Source organism: Schistocerca gregaria, chromosome 3 (assembly GCF_023897955.1).
Source record: "Schistocerca gregaria isolate iqSchGreg1 chromosome 3, iqSchGreg1.2, whole genome shotgun sequence".
Lineage (NCBI taxonomy): Eukaryota > Metazoa > Arthropoda > Insecta > Orthoptera > Acrididae > Schistocerca > Schistocerca gregaria.
The window spans coordinates 849,871,323-849,886,588 of record NC_064922.1 but is presented as its reverse complement, the minus strand read 5'-3'; the positions used below and the strand labels follow the sequence as shown (position 1 = coordinate 849,886,588).

The window sequence follows — 15,266 nt, the reverse complement described above, 5'->3', positions numbered from 1 at the left end:
CCTATGTTCCTGCCAAAATTTGAACTTCCCACCATGACGTCATTGCGACATTGCCACAGTATCGCAGCCATCTCGAATACGCCATTTTGCATAAATCTGATAATGTGGGGTGGTGCTCTGTTTGTTCTACTACTAAGGTCAGTCCATATGCTTTCGAATACATACCTGTCAATGTTCCCCAGCGCAACAGTGATACGATCTTGGAGTTCAGGCAATAGTGTCGGAAAAGGTGGAACGTACACATTGCCTTTCACTTATCCCCAATGAAGAAAACAAACTGTGAGGTTGGGAGACCTTGCGGACTACCTGAAGGGTGCCAAATCATCCTGGGTACATCGTTCAAGCCACCTGTTCGGAAGTTCATTGCTCATATGGCGACGTAGTTCTCTATGCCAATGAGGCAGAGCTCCGTCTTGTTGGAATATGAAGTGTGCATTGCAACCACTCTTGTAACACATGTAGATGCATCATATCCATGAAAGTTTTTCCAGGGAAGAAGTAGTGTTCTTAAACGTTGCTACATGACACAGTACAGAAGACATTCGCCTTTGGAGGACCTCTTTCAATCTCCACCGTAACACTGGGATTTTCCGTACTCCCTGTGAGGACGCCATGACGATTCACTTTACCGTTTAGGTAGAACGTCACCTCACCACTGAACACATCTCGGCGAGGAAAGTCGTCAACTTCCATTGCTTCCTGGAAATGTCGATAAAATTCGAGTCTAATGGTGCGGTCGTTCGACCGCAAACGTTCCAGCAGCTGTACGCGATACGGTCTGACGTAATCGCTTCCACAGAATCTTGCACACAGTTGTCGCAGGAATGCCCATTTCGCGACTTGCTCGACACGTGGATTCGTTTGGGCCACGACGTAATACATCTCGTGTCCTCTCCACTGTTTACTCTGTGGCAGGTGGTAGCTCGGAGTTTTTCCTTTTACGGAGGGAGTTTGTGTCCTTGAACTGTTGATGCTATCGCAGAATACTTTGGTGGGCCGATGGCTGCATGTTGTCATGTCTTCGGAACGCACGCTGCGAGGTAGTGACGGAGTCTGTTCTTATGTACTGAAACACAAAAATTGCTTTCTGTTGATTGGTCACCATTTTGCAAGCTATTATCGCCCTGCCATCTGGTGAGTCAAAATGAAACCTGCAATGACATAAACAAAACTATAAAATATGCTCTTTCGATTGGTTATTAGTTATTGGGCATTATACAGGGTGGTCCATTGATCGTGACCGGGCCAAATATCTTACGAAATAAGAGTCAAACGAAAAAACTACAAAGAACGAAACTCGTCTAGCTTGAAGGGGGAAACCAGATGGCGCTATGGTTGGCCCGCTAGATGGCGGATATTTACTGCATTTTTTAAAAAAATAGGAACCCCTATTTTTTATTACATATTCGTGTAGTACGTAAAGAAATATGAATGTTTCAGTTGGATAACTTTTTTCGCTTTGTGATAGATGGCGCTGTAATAGTCACAAACATATGGCTGACAATTTTAGACGAACAGTTGGTAACAGGTAGGTTTTTTAAATTAAAATACATAACGTAGGTACGTTTGAACATTTTATTTCGATTGTTATAATGTGATACATGTACCTTTGTGAACTTATCATTTCTGAGAACGCATGCTGTTACAGCATGATTACCTGTCAATACCACATTAATGCAATAAATGCTCAAAATGATGTCCGTCAACCTCAATGCATTTGGCAATACGAGTAATGACATTCCTCTCAACAGCGAGTAGTTCGCCTTCGGTAATGTTCGCATATGCAATATTGTAGAAAAAAAGGAAACTGGTGCTTTTCATTTATTATTAAATATGAATGTTTTAGTTGGACCACTTTTTTCGCTTTGCGATAGATGGCACAAACGTACAAGTACGTGGTATCACGTAACATTCCGATTTTGCGAGTGCGGACGGTATTTGCTTCGTGATACATTACCCGTGTTAAAATGGACCGTTTACCAATTGCAGAAGAGGTCGACATCATGATGTTATATGGCTATTGTGATCAAAATGCCCAACGGGCGTGTGGTATGTATGCTGCTCGGTATCCTGTACATCATCCAAGTGTCCAGACCGGTCGCCGGATAGTTACGTTATTTAAGGAAACAGAAAGTGTTCAGCCACATGTGAAACGTCAACCACGACCTGCGACAAACGATGATGCCCAAGTAGGTGTTTTAGCTGCAGTCGCGGTTAATCCGCACTTCAGTATCAGACAAATTGCGGCGAGAATCGGGAATCTCAAAAACGTCGGTGTTGAGAATGCTGCATCACATTGATTGCACCCGTACCATATTTCTATGCACCAGGAATTGAATGGCGACGACTTTGAACGTCGTGTATAGTTCTGCCAGTGAGCACAAGAGAAATTACGGTGCGATGACAGATTTTTTGCACGCGCTCTATTTAGCGATGAAGTGTCTTCACCATATTGTAGAACAAAAGCAAACTGGTGCTTTTCATTAATTATTATAATGTTGTTCTACCAAGAACGGACGGAAGGTTCTGTTAATATGTTAACATTCATATTTCTTTACGTACTACACGAAAATGTAATAAAAATGTGGATTCCTATTTTAAATAACGCAGTTGATATTCGTTTGAGCTGTGGCAACGCCATCTAGCGGGCCAACCATAGCGCCATCTATTTTCCCCCTTGAAGCTAGACGAGTTTCGTTCTTTGCAGTTTTTTCGTTTGATGCTTATTTCGTGAGATATTAATCCCGGTCACTATCAATGGACCATCCTGTATGTTTGAAACTATAAGATGTCAAAACATAAAAATATTCTCTTTCGATTGCTTGTTTGTACAAATAAGTGGGCATTATATACTTGAAGCTGTAGGACGCCAAAATCTGATGAATCATTTGTAATCACGCTGCATTTTGTTATCGGTCCTTTTATGAAAGATGTCACCATCCATAACACGGATTCCTACACCTTTTTTTCCTTCCGCCGGTGTGCCCCAAGGCTCCGTCCTCTCCCCCCTTCTGTACCTTTTGTATACGGCGGACATGCCGCCGCCGTCACCCCCCGTCCACCTTCTCCAGTTTGCCGATGACACCGCCTTCCTTGCCCTTGCCCCCACCCTGCAGCGCTCCCAACACCTTCTCCAATCCCATCTTGACCGTTTCACCGCTTGGTGCAACCAGTGGTTGCTCAAGGTCAATCCCTATAAAACCCAGGCGATCATTGTAGGCAAAACCACCCCTTCCTTCCGCCTCCTTGATTTCTATCTCACCATCTATGGCTGTCCTATCCCCCTCACTCCCACCCTCAAGTACCTTGGCGTCACCCTCGACCGTCGCCTCTCCTGGACCCCCCATCTCCAGACAATCCAAGCCAAGGCACACTCCCGACTCCGTCTCCTCAAGCTCCTTTCGAGCCGTACATGGGTCTGGACCCCTCTACCATCCTATAAATCCCTTATCCGCTCTATCCTTTGCTATGCCCATCCGGCCTGGATCTCCGCCCCCCTACCTTTTATTAATCCCTTCAAATCCTTGAATGCCATGCTCTCCGACTCGCCTATCGCATCCGTCTCCCCTCCCCCACGCTGATCCTGTACGATCTCATTCCTTTCCCTCACCTCCTCTTTTTTCTTGAAAGGATACGGATCCTGTACACCTCCCGCAAACTCGACCCTCCCCACCCGCTTGTCTCGCCCATCCTCTCCCACCCACGCCCACTGCCGCGCCTGTATTCCCACGTCCCACCTCGTCTCCATCTCTCCACCCTCCTAACCTTCTCCCAAGGTGGGTTCCGCCAGCTCCCCCTCCCTGATGATGTTCTCGTCCCCTCCATATACCCCTCCTACCAACTTTGATCCTCCTTCCCTCTTCCTGTGTCTGTCCCTTTGGGCACCCTACCTCCCTCCTCCCTTTCTCCCCACTCCTCCCCCGGGCTTCCCCTCCCCTGTCCCTCTCCTCCTCCTCCCATCTCCTCAGCCATTGGCGTCTTTGTTCTCCCCTCTCCCCTCCCCGCCCTTCTCCCTCTCTTGGCAGGTCCCCGGACTCACACACGCTACGTGGACTTTCGCGTGCCGGAGATCATTGCCATCAGTGTCTCGTGTGCGCCGTCGTGTTTAGTGCTCAGTGTTCACCATCACACTCCGTAGTTCACCTGTGCCATCGCCGTCTTCAGTGTTTGTGCATCGTGTCAACAGTTTCAAGTGCGGATTATCGTCGAGTGTGAACGGCTCCGTGTTTGTCTTTCTGTGTCGACTGTTTTCTTGCCTACCGTTCTATAACCTATGTGTAATCTTTCTGTTTTTTTTCTCATTGTGTATCCTAAGACTGAAGAGCAGCATAGAAAGCTGCTGACAGCCTGCCTGTTGTACAGGTTTTAAAATTACAATAAAGAAAAAAATATGAAATATGTATGCTACTACTAATACGAATCTTCTTATGTTGTGTTTTGTCAGGAGGTACATGATTCTACCAGAGTATCTCGCACCTTCCTTCGAATTTCTGGGACAAGAATTCCGTTTCAGGCCGGAATTACAGAGTGTCGCAAGCGAAAAGTTGCACAAGATTAGACTGGAGACAGCGAGCGCCACTGGCACGAGCTACACCCAGGTAACTAAGTGTTTCTAAAGGGAACATACATATGATTTTACAATTTGGGCGTCCATACTTTAGATACATAATACATTTTTTTTTAATTTTTCTAATCTTAAATCTTCTAAAAAAAAGTGGTTCAAATGGCTCTGAGCACTATGGGACTCAACTTCTGAGGTCATTAGCCCCCAAGAACTTAGAACTAGTTAAACCTAACTAACCTAAGGACATCACACACATCCATGCCCGGGGCAGGATTCGAACCTGCGACCGCACCGGTCTCGCGGTTCCAGACTGCAGCGCCTAGAACCGCACGGCCACATCGGCCGGCTTAAATCTTCTAAAAAAAACTGCTAGTAGCTGTATTAGCTGTTAATAGTTCCTTTATTATACGATCATACACGACTCATTTCCTGATGATTTAATCGTATCCTCAGGTGTGTACATTTATGAAAAATATAATGAGAATTAGAAAGAACAGGGTGTCCAGAAAAGGACTCCCTGATTTCAAAATTAAATATCTCGAAAACAAAGATCGATAGAGGAATGCAGTAAACGGTACATTTATTGTGAAAGCTGTAAGAAGTTTATAGCAGTTTGAAATAATAGTTGAAAAAGCTGCTAACAGATGGCGCTGTAATCGTCATACGAAATGCCTAGTATTAATAGTGATCCGAAGCCCAGAGCGATCAGTTCCACTATTGAAACGTGAAAGGAGGTTAACGTACCGAAGGAAGAGATGAAAACCATGTACTCCATTGAACAACGCGTTTTTCTGGTGCTACAGTACCACACGTTAGAAGAGAGTCCTATGGCAACAAGGCGAAGTTTTTAAGCACGATTTAATGTTCCAAAAGGACTCGATGCGAAAACCATTCGTACGCTGTTCGCAAAATTTCAACGAACAGGCAGCGTAACTGATGATCTTATGGAGCATGTTGGCCGCAAGCAAACCGCAGTTACGCCTGAAAATATCGGCATAGTTTCTGGAATTATTCAGCGAAATCCAATGTCATCCCTCCGTAGAATTACATCTGAGACTGTTTTGAAGCGTTCCAGCACGCAGAAGATACTGAGAAAGAGCCTACACACGTTTCCATTCAAAATTCAAACGCACGCGTACGAGCTGTGCAACAAAGGGTTGCCTTTGCTAATCAGATGCTCACAATGATTGATAGTGAAGGATTTAATGTTGGCTGCATCTGGTTTACAGATGAAGCACACTTCCACCTGAATGGATACGTGAATAAGCAGAACTGGCGATTTTGGGGTTCCGAAAGCGAAACCCCTGTATTCTCCTAAAGTTACTGTGTGAGCTGCAGTATGCAGCAGAGGCATTATTAGCCCGTTTTTCATTCGAGAAACTGTCACTGGTGCACTTTAAGTTGCAATTTTGGAACAATTTGTCGCCACACAGCAAGCGTTAGAGGATCGACCAGGTACTGAATGGTTTATGCAAGATGGAGCCCGACCACATCGGACCGAACAAATGTTTCGCTTTCTTGAGGAATACTTCGGGAATCGAGTCAATGCTTTGGAATATCCCAAATTTACTGGTGCAGGCATGGATTGGCCTCCATATTCGCCGGATTTGACTCCCTGTGACTTTTTTTTGTGGGGCACAGTGAAAGACATGGTCTACCCCAAGCATCCCGCCACGCTGGACGAGCTTGAATCAGCGATCTCTGTGGCATGTGAATCCATTTCGGTTGAGACACTATGAAATGTGATGGCGAATTTCATTCTTCGTTTGAGCCACCTCTGTAGTGCCAATGTTGAATATTTGGAAACATTGTGATGTGATTGTTTGCAAAGATTGTTTTCATACGATTATTTCACTTATGTATCCTGATATGAGCTGTACAGCGTACAGCGCCATCTATTAGCAGCTTTTGTAACTATTATTTCAAACTTCTGTATAAACTTCTTACAGCTTTCACAATAAACATACCGTTTACTGCATTCCTCTATCGATCTTTGTTTTCGAGATATTTAATTTTGAAATCAGGGAGCCCTTTTCTGAACACCCTGTATAATAATGCGAAAAAATAATGCAATTAAAGCAGAAAAACAGGGGAGCAAATGCTCACATAACTAATTTAACTATGGTTCACTGAAGATGTACGGTCTCCTAACGTTTGGATGGTGTTCGTGATCTCCCCCCTTATTCCTGATTTCAGTTATTGCCCACAATAAGCAAATCCTTTTATGAATAATTTGAGAGGATTGGAGATTATAATAAACTTTCTAGTTTAGTTAGCTTATCGGTTAGAGATGGCTCCAGTTCGTCTTGTCTAGGGGTCTGATTCTAAAAGCAAAAACCTCACATTTTAGGTCGTCATGGTTGAATTGATCTAAATAAAAAATGGTTCAAATGGCTCTAAGCACTATGGGACTTAACATCTGAGGTCATCAGTCTCCTAAACTTAGTAATACTTAAACCTAACTAACCTAAGGACATCACACACATCCATGCCCGAGGCAGGATCCGAACCTGTGACTGTAGCGGTCGCGCGGTTCCTGGAACAGCACGGTCACAGCGGCCGGCAATTGATCTAAATAAATTTGGAGATTGTTGTTGCAGAATTAGTGTTGTTACGTTAATATATTTTGTCACATTTTAGTATATCACACAGTATTTTGAACTTTCACATTAACGAAGGCGAAATTACATTATTCGCCCAAAATACAAATATATTTCCGATCACATCAGAGTCATGCTTAGTACTGTCTCACCATATTCCAGAGGGCCTACAATTTTTCTTGACAAATGAATTTCTATCAATTTCGATTATTATTTCATAAATTTAACTGTACCTTCAGAGCTAGTACTAATCCATTGTAATCTCGAAAATAAAGTAATTCCTTTTCTTAAATTTTAGGTTGAAATATAACATGTTGTGTATAAAATTATATGAAAGTTTTCAGGAAAGGAGCTGAGGTAATACTGACCTGTCGAAAATTCAAAAAATAATACTGGTATCGACAACTACTGTTGAGGAAAAAATGCTAGAGTAGGACATCTAACATTCCAGTTTGTAGCAGTGTACATGATTACTGGGAGATGGGATTACGGGTCTAAAATGAAGTTCAAATAAAATCCCGGAAGAAAACTGTTTGGAATGAACCTGTTTTGGATAGGGGATGGGTTTTGTTGCAATTTTAACCATTTTATAGGTCACCCTGCTAATCTTTTTATATTAGGTCACCTAATGTTTGATCGCAGGAAGTTTTTATATTGTATTTTTAATTTTATCTTAACGGCTCTTAGCACGAGCCCTGTAATTTCCCTCTACGTACCTGTTATACTATTCACCGTCTTTCTCTTCTTTAATTTATTTTTTAACGGTCTGCAGCCTTCTGTTGGTACGTAATCGTGATTCTTCTGTCTCCATCTTTGCACCCTCTAGCGGCATATTCCCACACTTCTTAGCCGGCCGCTGTGGCCGAGCGGTTCTAGGCGCTTCAGTCTGGAACCGCGCGAAACGGTCGCAGGTTCGAATCCTGCCTCGGGCATGGATGTGTGTGATGCCCTTAGGTTGGTTGGTTTTAAGTAGTTCTAAGTTCTAGGTGACTGATGACCTCAGATGTTAAGTCCCATAGTGCTCAGAGCCATTTGAACCATTTTGAACCACCCTTCTTGTTGGCCACCTCTCTGGGGAAGATGCCACGCTCTGGTAGTTTCGATAACACCACGTGAAGTGTGCTGTTTGGTGGCCCGGCCTTCCTGCTTCACGCAAAGTCACCTCTCCACCAAGTGCCTTTTGCGGTCATCTGTTGATTTTTCGTCACTGCTGAGTCTTCATATTTTTCTATCCAACGTATGTGCATTCCGTATAGTTTTCTTCCGGGGACTTTATTCTGACTTCTTTGTAGGTCACTGCCCACTGCTTACAGTGCTCATGTACCTGCTACCCACCGAAATTTTGGATTTTTAATTTTGTAACCACCCAATTTAAGCGGCTCTGACAATTCGAACCTCATCCAAACGTTGGGAGACCGTTTGTCTTACACTGAAAAGTCAAAGAAACTGGTATTGGCATGCGTATTCAAATACAGAGATAAGTAAACAGCCAGAATATGGCGCTGCCGTCGGCACCGCCTATATAAGACAAGTGCCTGGCGCAGTTGTTAGATTGGTTGCTGCTGCAACAATGGCAGGTTATCAAGATTTAAGTGAGTTTGAACGTGGTGTTATAGTCGGCGCACGAGCGATGGGACACAGCATCTACGCGGTGGCGATGAAGTAGGGATTTTCCTGTACAACCATTTCATAAGTGTATCGTGAATATCAGAAATCCGGTAAACGTTGAACCTCCGACATCACTGGGGCTGTAGAAAGCTCCTGCAAAAACGGGACCAACGACGACTGAAGAGAATCTTTCAGTGTGACAGAAGTGCAACCCTTCCGCAAATTGCTGCAGATTTCAACGCTGGGTCATCAGCAAGTGTCACCGTGCGAACCATTCAACGAAACATCATCGATATGGGCTTGCAGAGGCGAAGGCCCACCCGTCCACCCTTGATGACTGCACGACACAAAGCTTTACGCCTCGACTGGGCCCGTCAACACCGACATTGGACTGTTGATTGGAAACATGTTGCCTGATCGAACGAGTCTCGTTTCAAATTGTATCGAGCGTATGGATGTGTACGTGTATGGGGACAACCTTATGAATCCATGGACCCTGCATGTCAGCAGGGGTGTGTTCGAGCTGGTAGAGGCTCCGTAATGGTGTGGGGCGTGAGCAGTTGGGGTGATATGGGACCCATGATACGTCTAGATACGAACTCTGACAGATGACACGGAGCATCCTGTCTCATCGCCTGCATCCACTCGTGCATGTCCATTGTGCATTTCGACAGACTTGGGCAATTCCAGGAAGACAATGCGACACCCCACACATCCATAAATACTACAGAGAGGCTCCAGGAATACTCTTTTTAGTTTAAATATTTCCGCTGGCCACCAGACTCCTCAGATATGAATATTATAGTGCATATATGGTATGCCTTGGAACGTGGTGTTCAGACGAGATCTCCACTCCTTAGTACTCTTATGGATTTACGGACAGCCCTGCAGGATTCATGGTGTCAATTCCCTGCAGCTATACTTCAGACATTAATGCCACGTCATGTTGCGGCACTTCTGCGTGCTCGCGGCGGCCCTACACGATATCAGGCAAGTGTACCAGTTTCTCTCGTTCTTCAGTGTATAACCCGTTGTTAGGTCAGTGAAAGTTTGGAATGAAATTTTCACTCTGCGCCGTAGTGTGCGCTGATGTGTTCTACCGACTAAGCTACCCATGCACGATTCACGACCTGTCCTCACAGCTTTACTTCCGCCAGTACCTCGTCGCCTAGTTTCCCTTATTCTTTCTGCCAGGAGTGCTAGTCTCGAAAGGTTCACAGGAGAACTTATGTGAAGTTTGGAAGCTTTACGACGAGATACTGGTGGAAGTGAAGCGGTGGCGACAGGTCGTGAGTCATACTTGGGTAGCTGAGTTGCTAGAGCACTTGTCGGCGAAAGGCACAGGTGTCGAGTACGAATGTCGGTCCAGCACACAGTTTTAATCTGCCAGGAACTTTCATGTCAGTATTTTTTCCTCCTTTTTTAAATTAATTGCCTTATTTTTCCCCATTATTATACTTCCTAATTCTGATCATATTTGCCATATCAGAGGAAGCAATTAAATCTTGGCGAAATCGGTCGTGTATGACCCTATAATAAAGGAGCTGTTAGCAGCTGATACAGCTAGCAGAAGATTTTTTAGAAGATTTTAAGAGGTTTTTTTTTAATTTGAATATTTCTGTTATCTGTAATTGACACTTCTTCGCACATTAAAACTGTTTCGAGCAGGGACCCGAACCTGTGACCTGTGCCTTTCGTGGGCAAGAGCTGTGCCGATCAAGTTATCCAAGCAGGACTCACGAACACTCCCCCCCCCTCCCCCCCATACCACCCCTAAGAGTTCTACTTCCGCCTCTTCTCCTGCCTTAAAGACTCCACAGTTCTTCTGCATGCCTTGAGGGAGTACCTCTCCTGGAAAAAAGGATACGCTGGAGGAATGACTTAGTCATAGCTTAGATGATTATTTGCAGAATAAATTTTCACTCTGTACTGTAACTTGCGCTGATTTCAAACTCGCTGACAAATTAAAACTGTGTGGAGGCCTGGAGTTATGCTTATCGCCGGTATGTGATCTACGCACTGAGGTATCCAAGTACGACACGTGACCCGCGATCCTAAGAGAAGAAATACAATAGGAAGGAGAGCTGTGAGGGCGGGAAGCGATTCGTGCGTTGATAGCTCAGTCGACAGAGCAACTGCCCGCGGAAGACAGAGGTCACAGGTTAGGGTCCTGGCACAGCACACAGATCTAATCCGTCAGACAGTTTGGAATCAGCACACACTGCGCTAGGGAGTGAAAATTCATGCTGAGAAAGATGTAACTGTTCTGTGCCTGCCGGCGTTCCCCGTTTCCACTTATTAGGCCGATCAGCGGCAAACAAAGCAGTGCAAACAACTAGCTAAAACAGTATCCAACGGCAAACCGCTTTCAATCTGGCACACAGATGGTGCTCATATCCATGCGGTAGTCTGTTTATGTGATTGGAACGTTTACGAGTAGGACTGTAGTTGATACTCCAAAGCTGAATAAAAACAACCTCATCGAGCGAGTTGGCGCAGTGTTTAGCACACTGGACTCACATTCGGGAGGACGAGGGATCATACCTACGACTGGCCAGCCTGATTTAGTTTCAAATGGTTCAAATGGCTCCAAGCACTATGGGACTTAACATCTGAGGTTCAAATGGTTCAAATGGCTCTGAGCACTATGGGACTTGACATCTGAGGTCATCAGTGCCGTAGACTTAGAATTCTGCCTAACGACATCACACACATCCATGCCCGAGGCAGGATTCGAACCTGCGACCATAGCAGTAGCGCGGTTCCGGCATGAAGCACCTAGAACCGCTCGGCCACAGCGGCCGGCCTGATTTAGGTTCTCCGTGATTTCCCTACATCGCTTCCGACGGATACCGGGATGGTTCTTTAGAAAGGCCACGGCCGACTTCCTTCTTCATCCTTCCCTAATCCGATGGGACCGATAACCTCGCTGTTCGGTCCCCTCTGCAAACCGAACAAACATCCAAGCAACCAAAAACAGCCTCGTGCTCAAAAATGGCTCTGAGCACTATGGGACTTAACTTCTGAGGTCATCAGTCCCCTTGAACTTAGAACTACTTTATACCTAACTAACCGAGGCAGGATTCGAACCTGCGATCGTAGCGGTCGCGCGGTTCCAGACTATAGCGCCTAGAACTGCTCGGCCACTCTGGCCGGTCAGCCTCTGGCCACAAAATATTTATTGCTGCATAATGGATTTTAAACGCTGTCGATTCTCCTTCAGCTCCTCTGATGACAAGTATCACATTAGTTTCCAGTCACTGCTGGGAGTGTTACGAAAATACTGATATGTGGTGTCTATTGTGCCTGACATGTACGACAGACCTGAAACCACTAGTGATACAGCAGCCATAAAGAAACTGTATTACTAGAAACCAGGATTTCAGCCACCTGCAGGCATTGAAATTGGCGAAGACTGAAAACCTGTGCCGAACCGGGACTCGAACCCAGATGCTGTGCTTCTCCAGAAAGGTTGCCTGGACCACCTTGACTATCCGGACACAAGTTCTGTCTCCCCCAAATTCTCAACCTGTCACACGCCAAGCAGCGCCCCCCCCCCTCCCCCCCACTTTCCCATCCATTAGCCCTACTGCTCGTAGCGTTCACTGAGTCCCACAGGGGTTCGGAAGACATGGAGCATCCACACTGAAGGTACACACAGCCGTCCTCGCTCATGTAAAGCGCGTTTGAAAATTCGTTATACTAAAGTAATCTCCAGTTTTGAAAATGGTAAATTATGTATAGAAATGTATGATACAGCACTGAATGCGGTATATCTGCAAGTTGTATTCCCACCTAACACTGCTAGATCCCTTACATGTAAATTGAAGGTGGAGTAGGGGAGATAGGCAAGGAAACGGAAGGGATCACTACTGTCAACTGCATCGGGACATTGCGTAGAATCGGAGGCGACGAGTTAAAATGTGTACTGGACCAGGATTCGAAACCGGGATCTCCTGCTTACTAGGCAGGTGCGGTAACCATAGCGCCATCTGGGACACAGTGTTACTGATACTGCGCGGATTATCTCGGCACGCCTCCTGGCTGACCCACATTCCCACCAACTGCCATTCTGCCTAATGACCCGATGCAGTTGACAGCGGTGATCTCTTCCGTTTCCTTCCCTACCTTCCTACACCGCCTTCAATTTTCATATAACGTATCACAGCTACGGATTCCGCGAGGTGTCTGTTCTTTCGGGCATGTCCAAAATAATAGACACCACGTATTCATATAACTGTTCGTTCCCGACTTTCCCGCTGGGTACCATGCGCGAATGAGTCATTTCGAGAGTCTAATGACGTATAATGGTGCAGAGACTATGCAGTGTTGTTTACGGTTTCATGACTGTAAATCCACTACTACAGTTCAGGGACTATTCACGATTAAATGTAGCAAACCACCAACTCAAATTGTTATCAACAGGTACAGTTGTTTCACTCAAACAGTGTGGCTCAAGGCTTTTGATTGTGTAAATCATGGACTACTTCTAGATAAGCTCACGTATGAATGAGACAGCGCTCAGATGGTTTAAATCGTACCTAACTGGAAGAGTGCAGAAAGTTGAAATAAGCAGTTCACATTATATGCAAAAAACTGGTGATTTCTCAAACTGGGGAACAATCAAGAATGGGGTGCCACAAGGTTCGGTCCTGGGTCCTCTGCTGCTCTTAATATATTAATGACTTGCCATTCTGTATTCACGAAGATGCAGAGCAGGTACTTTTTACCGATGATACAATTATAGCTATCACACCCAACAGACAAGAATTAACTGGTGAAATTGTAAACCATGTTTTTCAGAAAATCATTCAGTGGTTCTCTGCATATTGGCTCTCATTAAACTTTGACAAAACACAGTACATAAGTTCCACACAGTAAATATAATGACACCATTAATAAATATAGGCTTCGATCAGAAATCGGTAGCTAAGGTAGAATATTCAAAATTTCTAGGTGTATGCAATGATGAGGGGTTGAACTGGAAAAAACACCCTGAATGCTACGGCCATTGCAAATTTTGGCGATATACATCTCAGTAAATTAGCTTACCACGCCTATTTTCATTCTCTGCTTTCGTATGGCATCATATTCTGGAGTAACTCATCATTGAGTACAAGAGTGTTCATTGCACAAAAGCGTGTAATCAGAGTAATTGCTGGAGCTCATCCATGATCATCCTGCAGACACTTTTATATATATATATATATATATATATATATATATATATATATATATATATATATATATATATATATATATATATATTTCTCCTAGTGTTGTAGCCATGTACACTGCTATTTGCTATTACTTTTGAATTCGTTCGGATTGTTAATAACAAATTTCATAAGTGAATATATATAATAGCAAATAGCAGTGTACATGGCTACAACACTAGGAGAAAGGATGATCTTCACTACTCAAGGTTAAATAACTTTGGCACAGAAAGGGGTAAATTATGCTGCCACAAAAGTCCTTGGTCACTTACCTAATAGCATCAAAAGTCTGACAGATAGCCACATAGCATTTAAAAGGAAATTAAAAGAATTCCTCAATGGCAACTCCTTCTAATCATTAGATGAATTTTTGGATATAGTAAGTGGGTAATACCCCAACCCCCACCCCCCCCCCCCCCCCCCGCAAAAAAATTTAAAAATTAAAAATATTAAGTGTCATGTAATATTTTGTGTAATGTAATATCTTGTATAGACACCTTTTATTAACCTGACACGTTCCACATCATTACGAAGTGTCGTAATCATGATCTCTGGAACACGTTGTAGTGTTTCCTTTCCTCGGGGTTCTGCCGTGAAAATATAAAATAGAAAATCTTGTTGGGTTTTGAACTTTGATGGAATAAGTTACGGATAAGGTGGACTTAGTATTACTGATTGAGATAGTGCTGTAATTTGACCGTGCATGGCAGACCGGGTCGGCAACACTACAAAAAGCGACTGTACGGAAATAGCATCAGAAATTAGTTGAAATTTATCTTATAATCTTGTTAGAAACGTAGTATTAATTATAATATAGTCTTCGTGGCTGTGTTCCCAATTTTCTTGTAGTATGAACCATTCTCATTGTTCTCCGTCTGTTGAAAATTTCCTTCCGTTGTCACTGTTAGGATCAATTCACAAATTTGGCGATAACCACCTCGAATCACTATTGAAACAACCTCGCTTTGTAATACAGTTTTAATTTCCATCCAAAAGCACAATCAACACAGCGCCGAAAAACACACGTCTTTCGTATGAAGACAAGAGAGAGAGAGTGATCAATTAGTTGTTAAAAACAACCACCTACGTAAAAGAAAAAAAAGATCAAAATTATTTATAAAAATCAGTCTTGGCGCAGCGCTCTTCCGCATGCGCGATCGTAAATTATGTCTTTGTATTGGCGGAGGTGCTGTAGTCAAAGTACCATTACAACGTGTAATCTAATCTAATCTATGACACTTGGCCAGGGTCGGCAGCATTCTCTGACTCAGCGGTTGA

At 44.1% G+C, this 15,266-nt stretch overlaps 1 protein-coding gene across 1 annotated transcript in view; it reads left to right on the top strand.

Moving 5' to 3' along the window:
* Positions 1-15,266, top strand: part of LOC126355789 (galactoside alpha-(1,2)-fucosyltransferase 2-like) — a 115,513-nt gene that overhangs the window by 54,233 nt on the left and 46,014 nt on the right. The window contains exon 5 of the mRNA XM_050006197.1: positions 4,445-4,598. Coding sequence (XP_049862154.1) covers positions 4,445-4,598 — 154 coding nt within the window. The remainder of the gene's footprint in view (positions 1-4,444; positions 4,599-15,266) is intronic.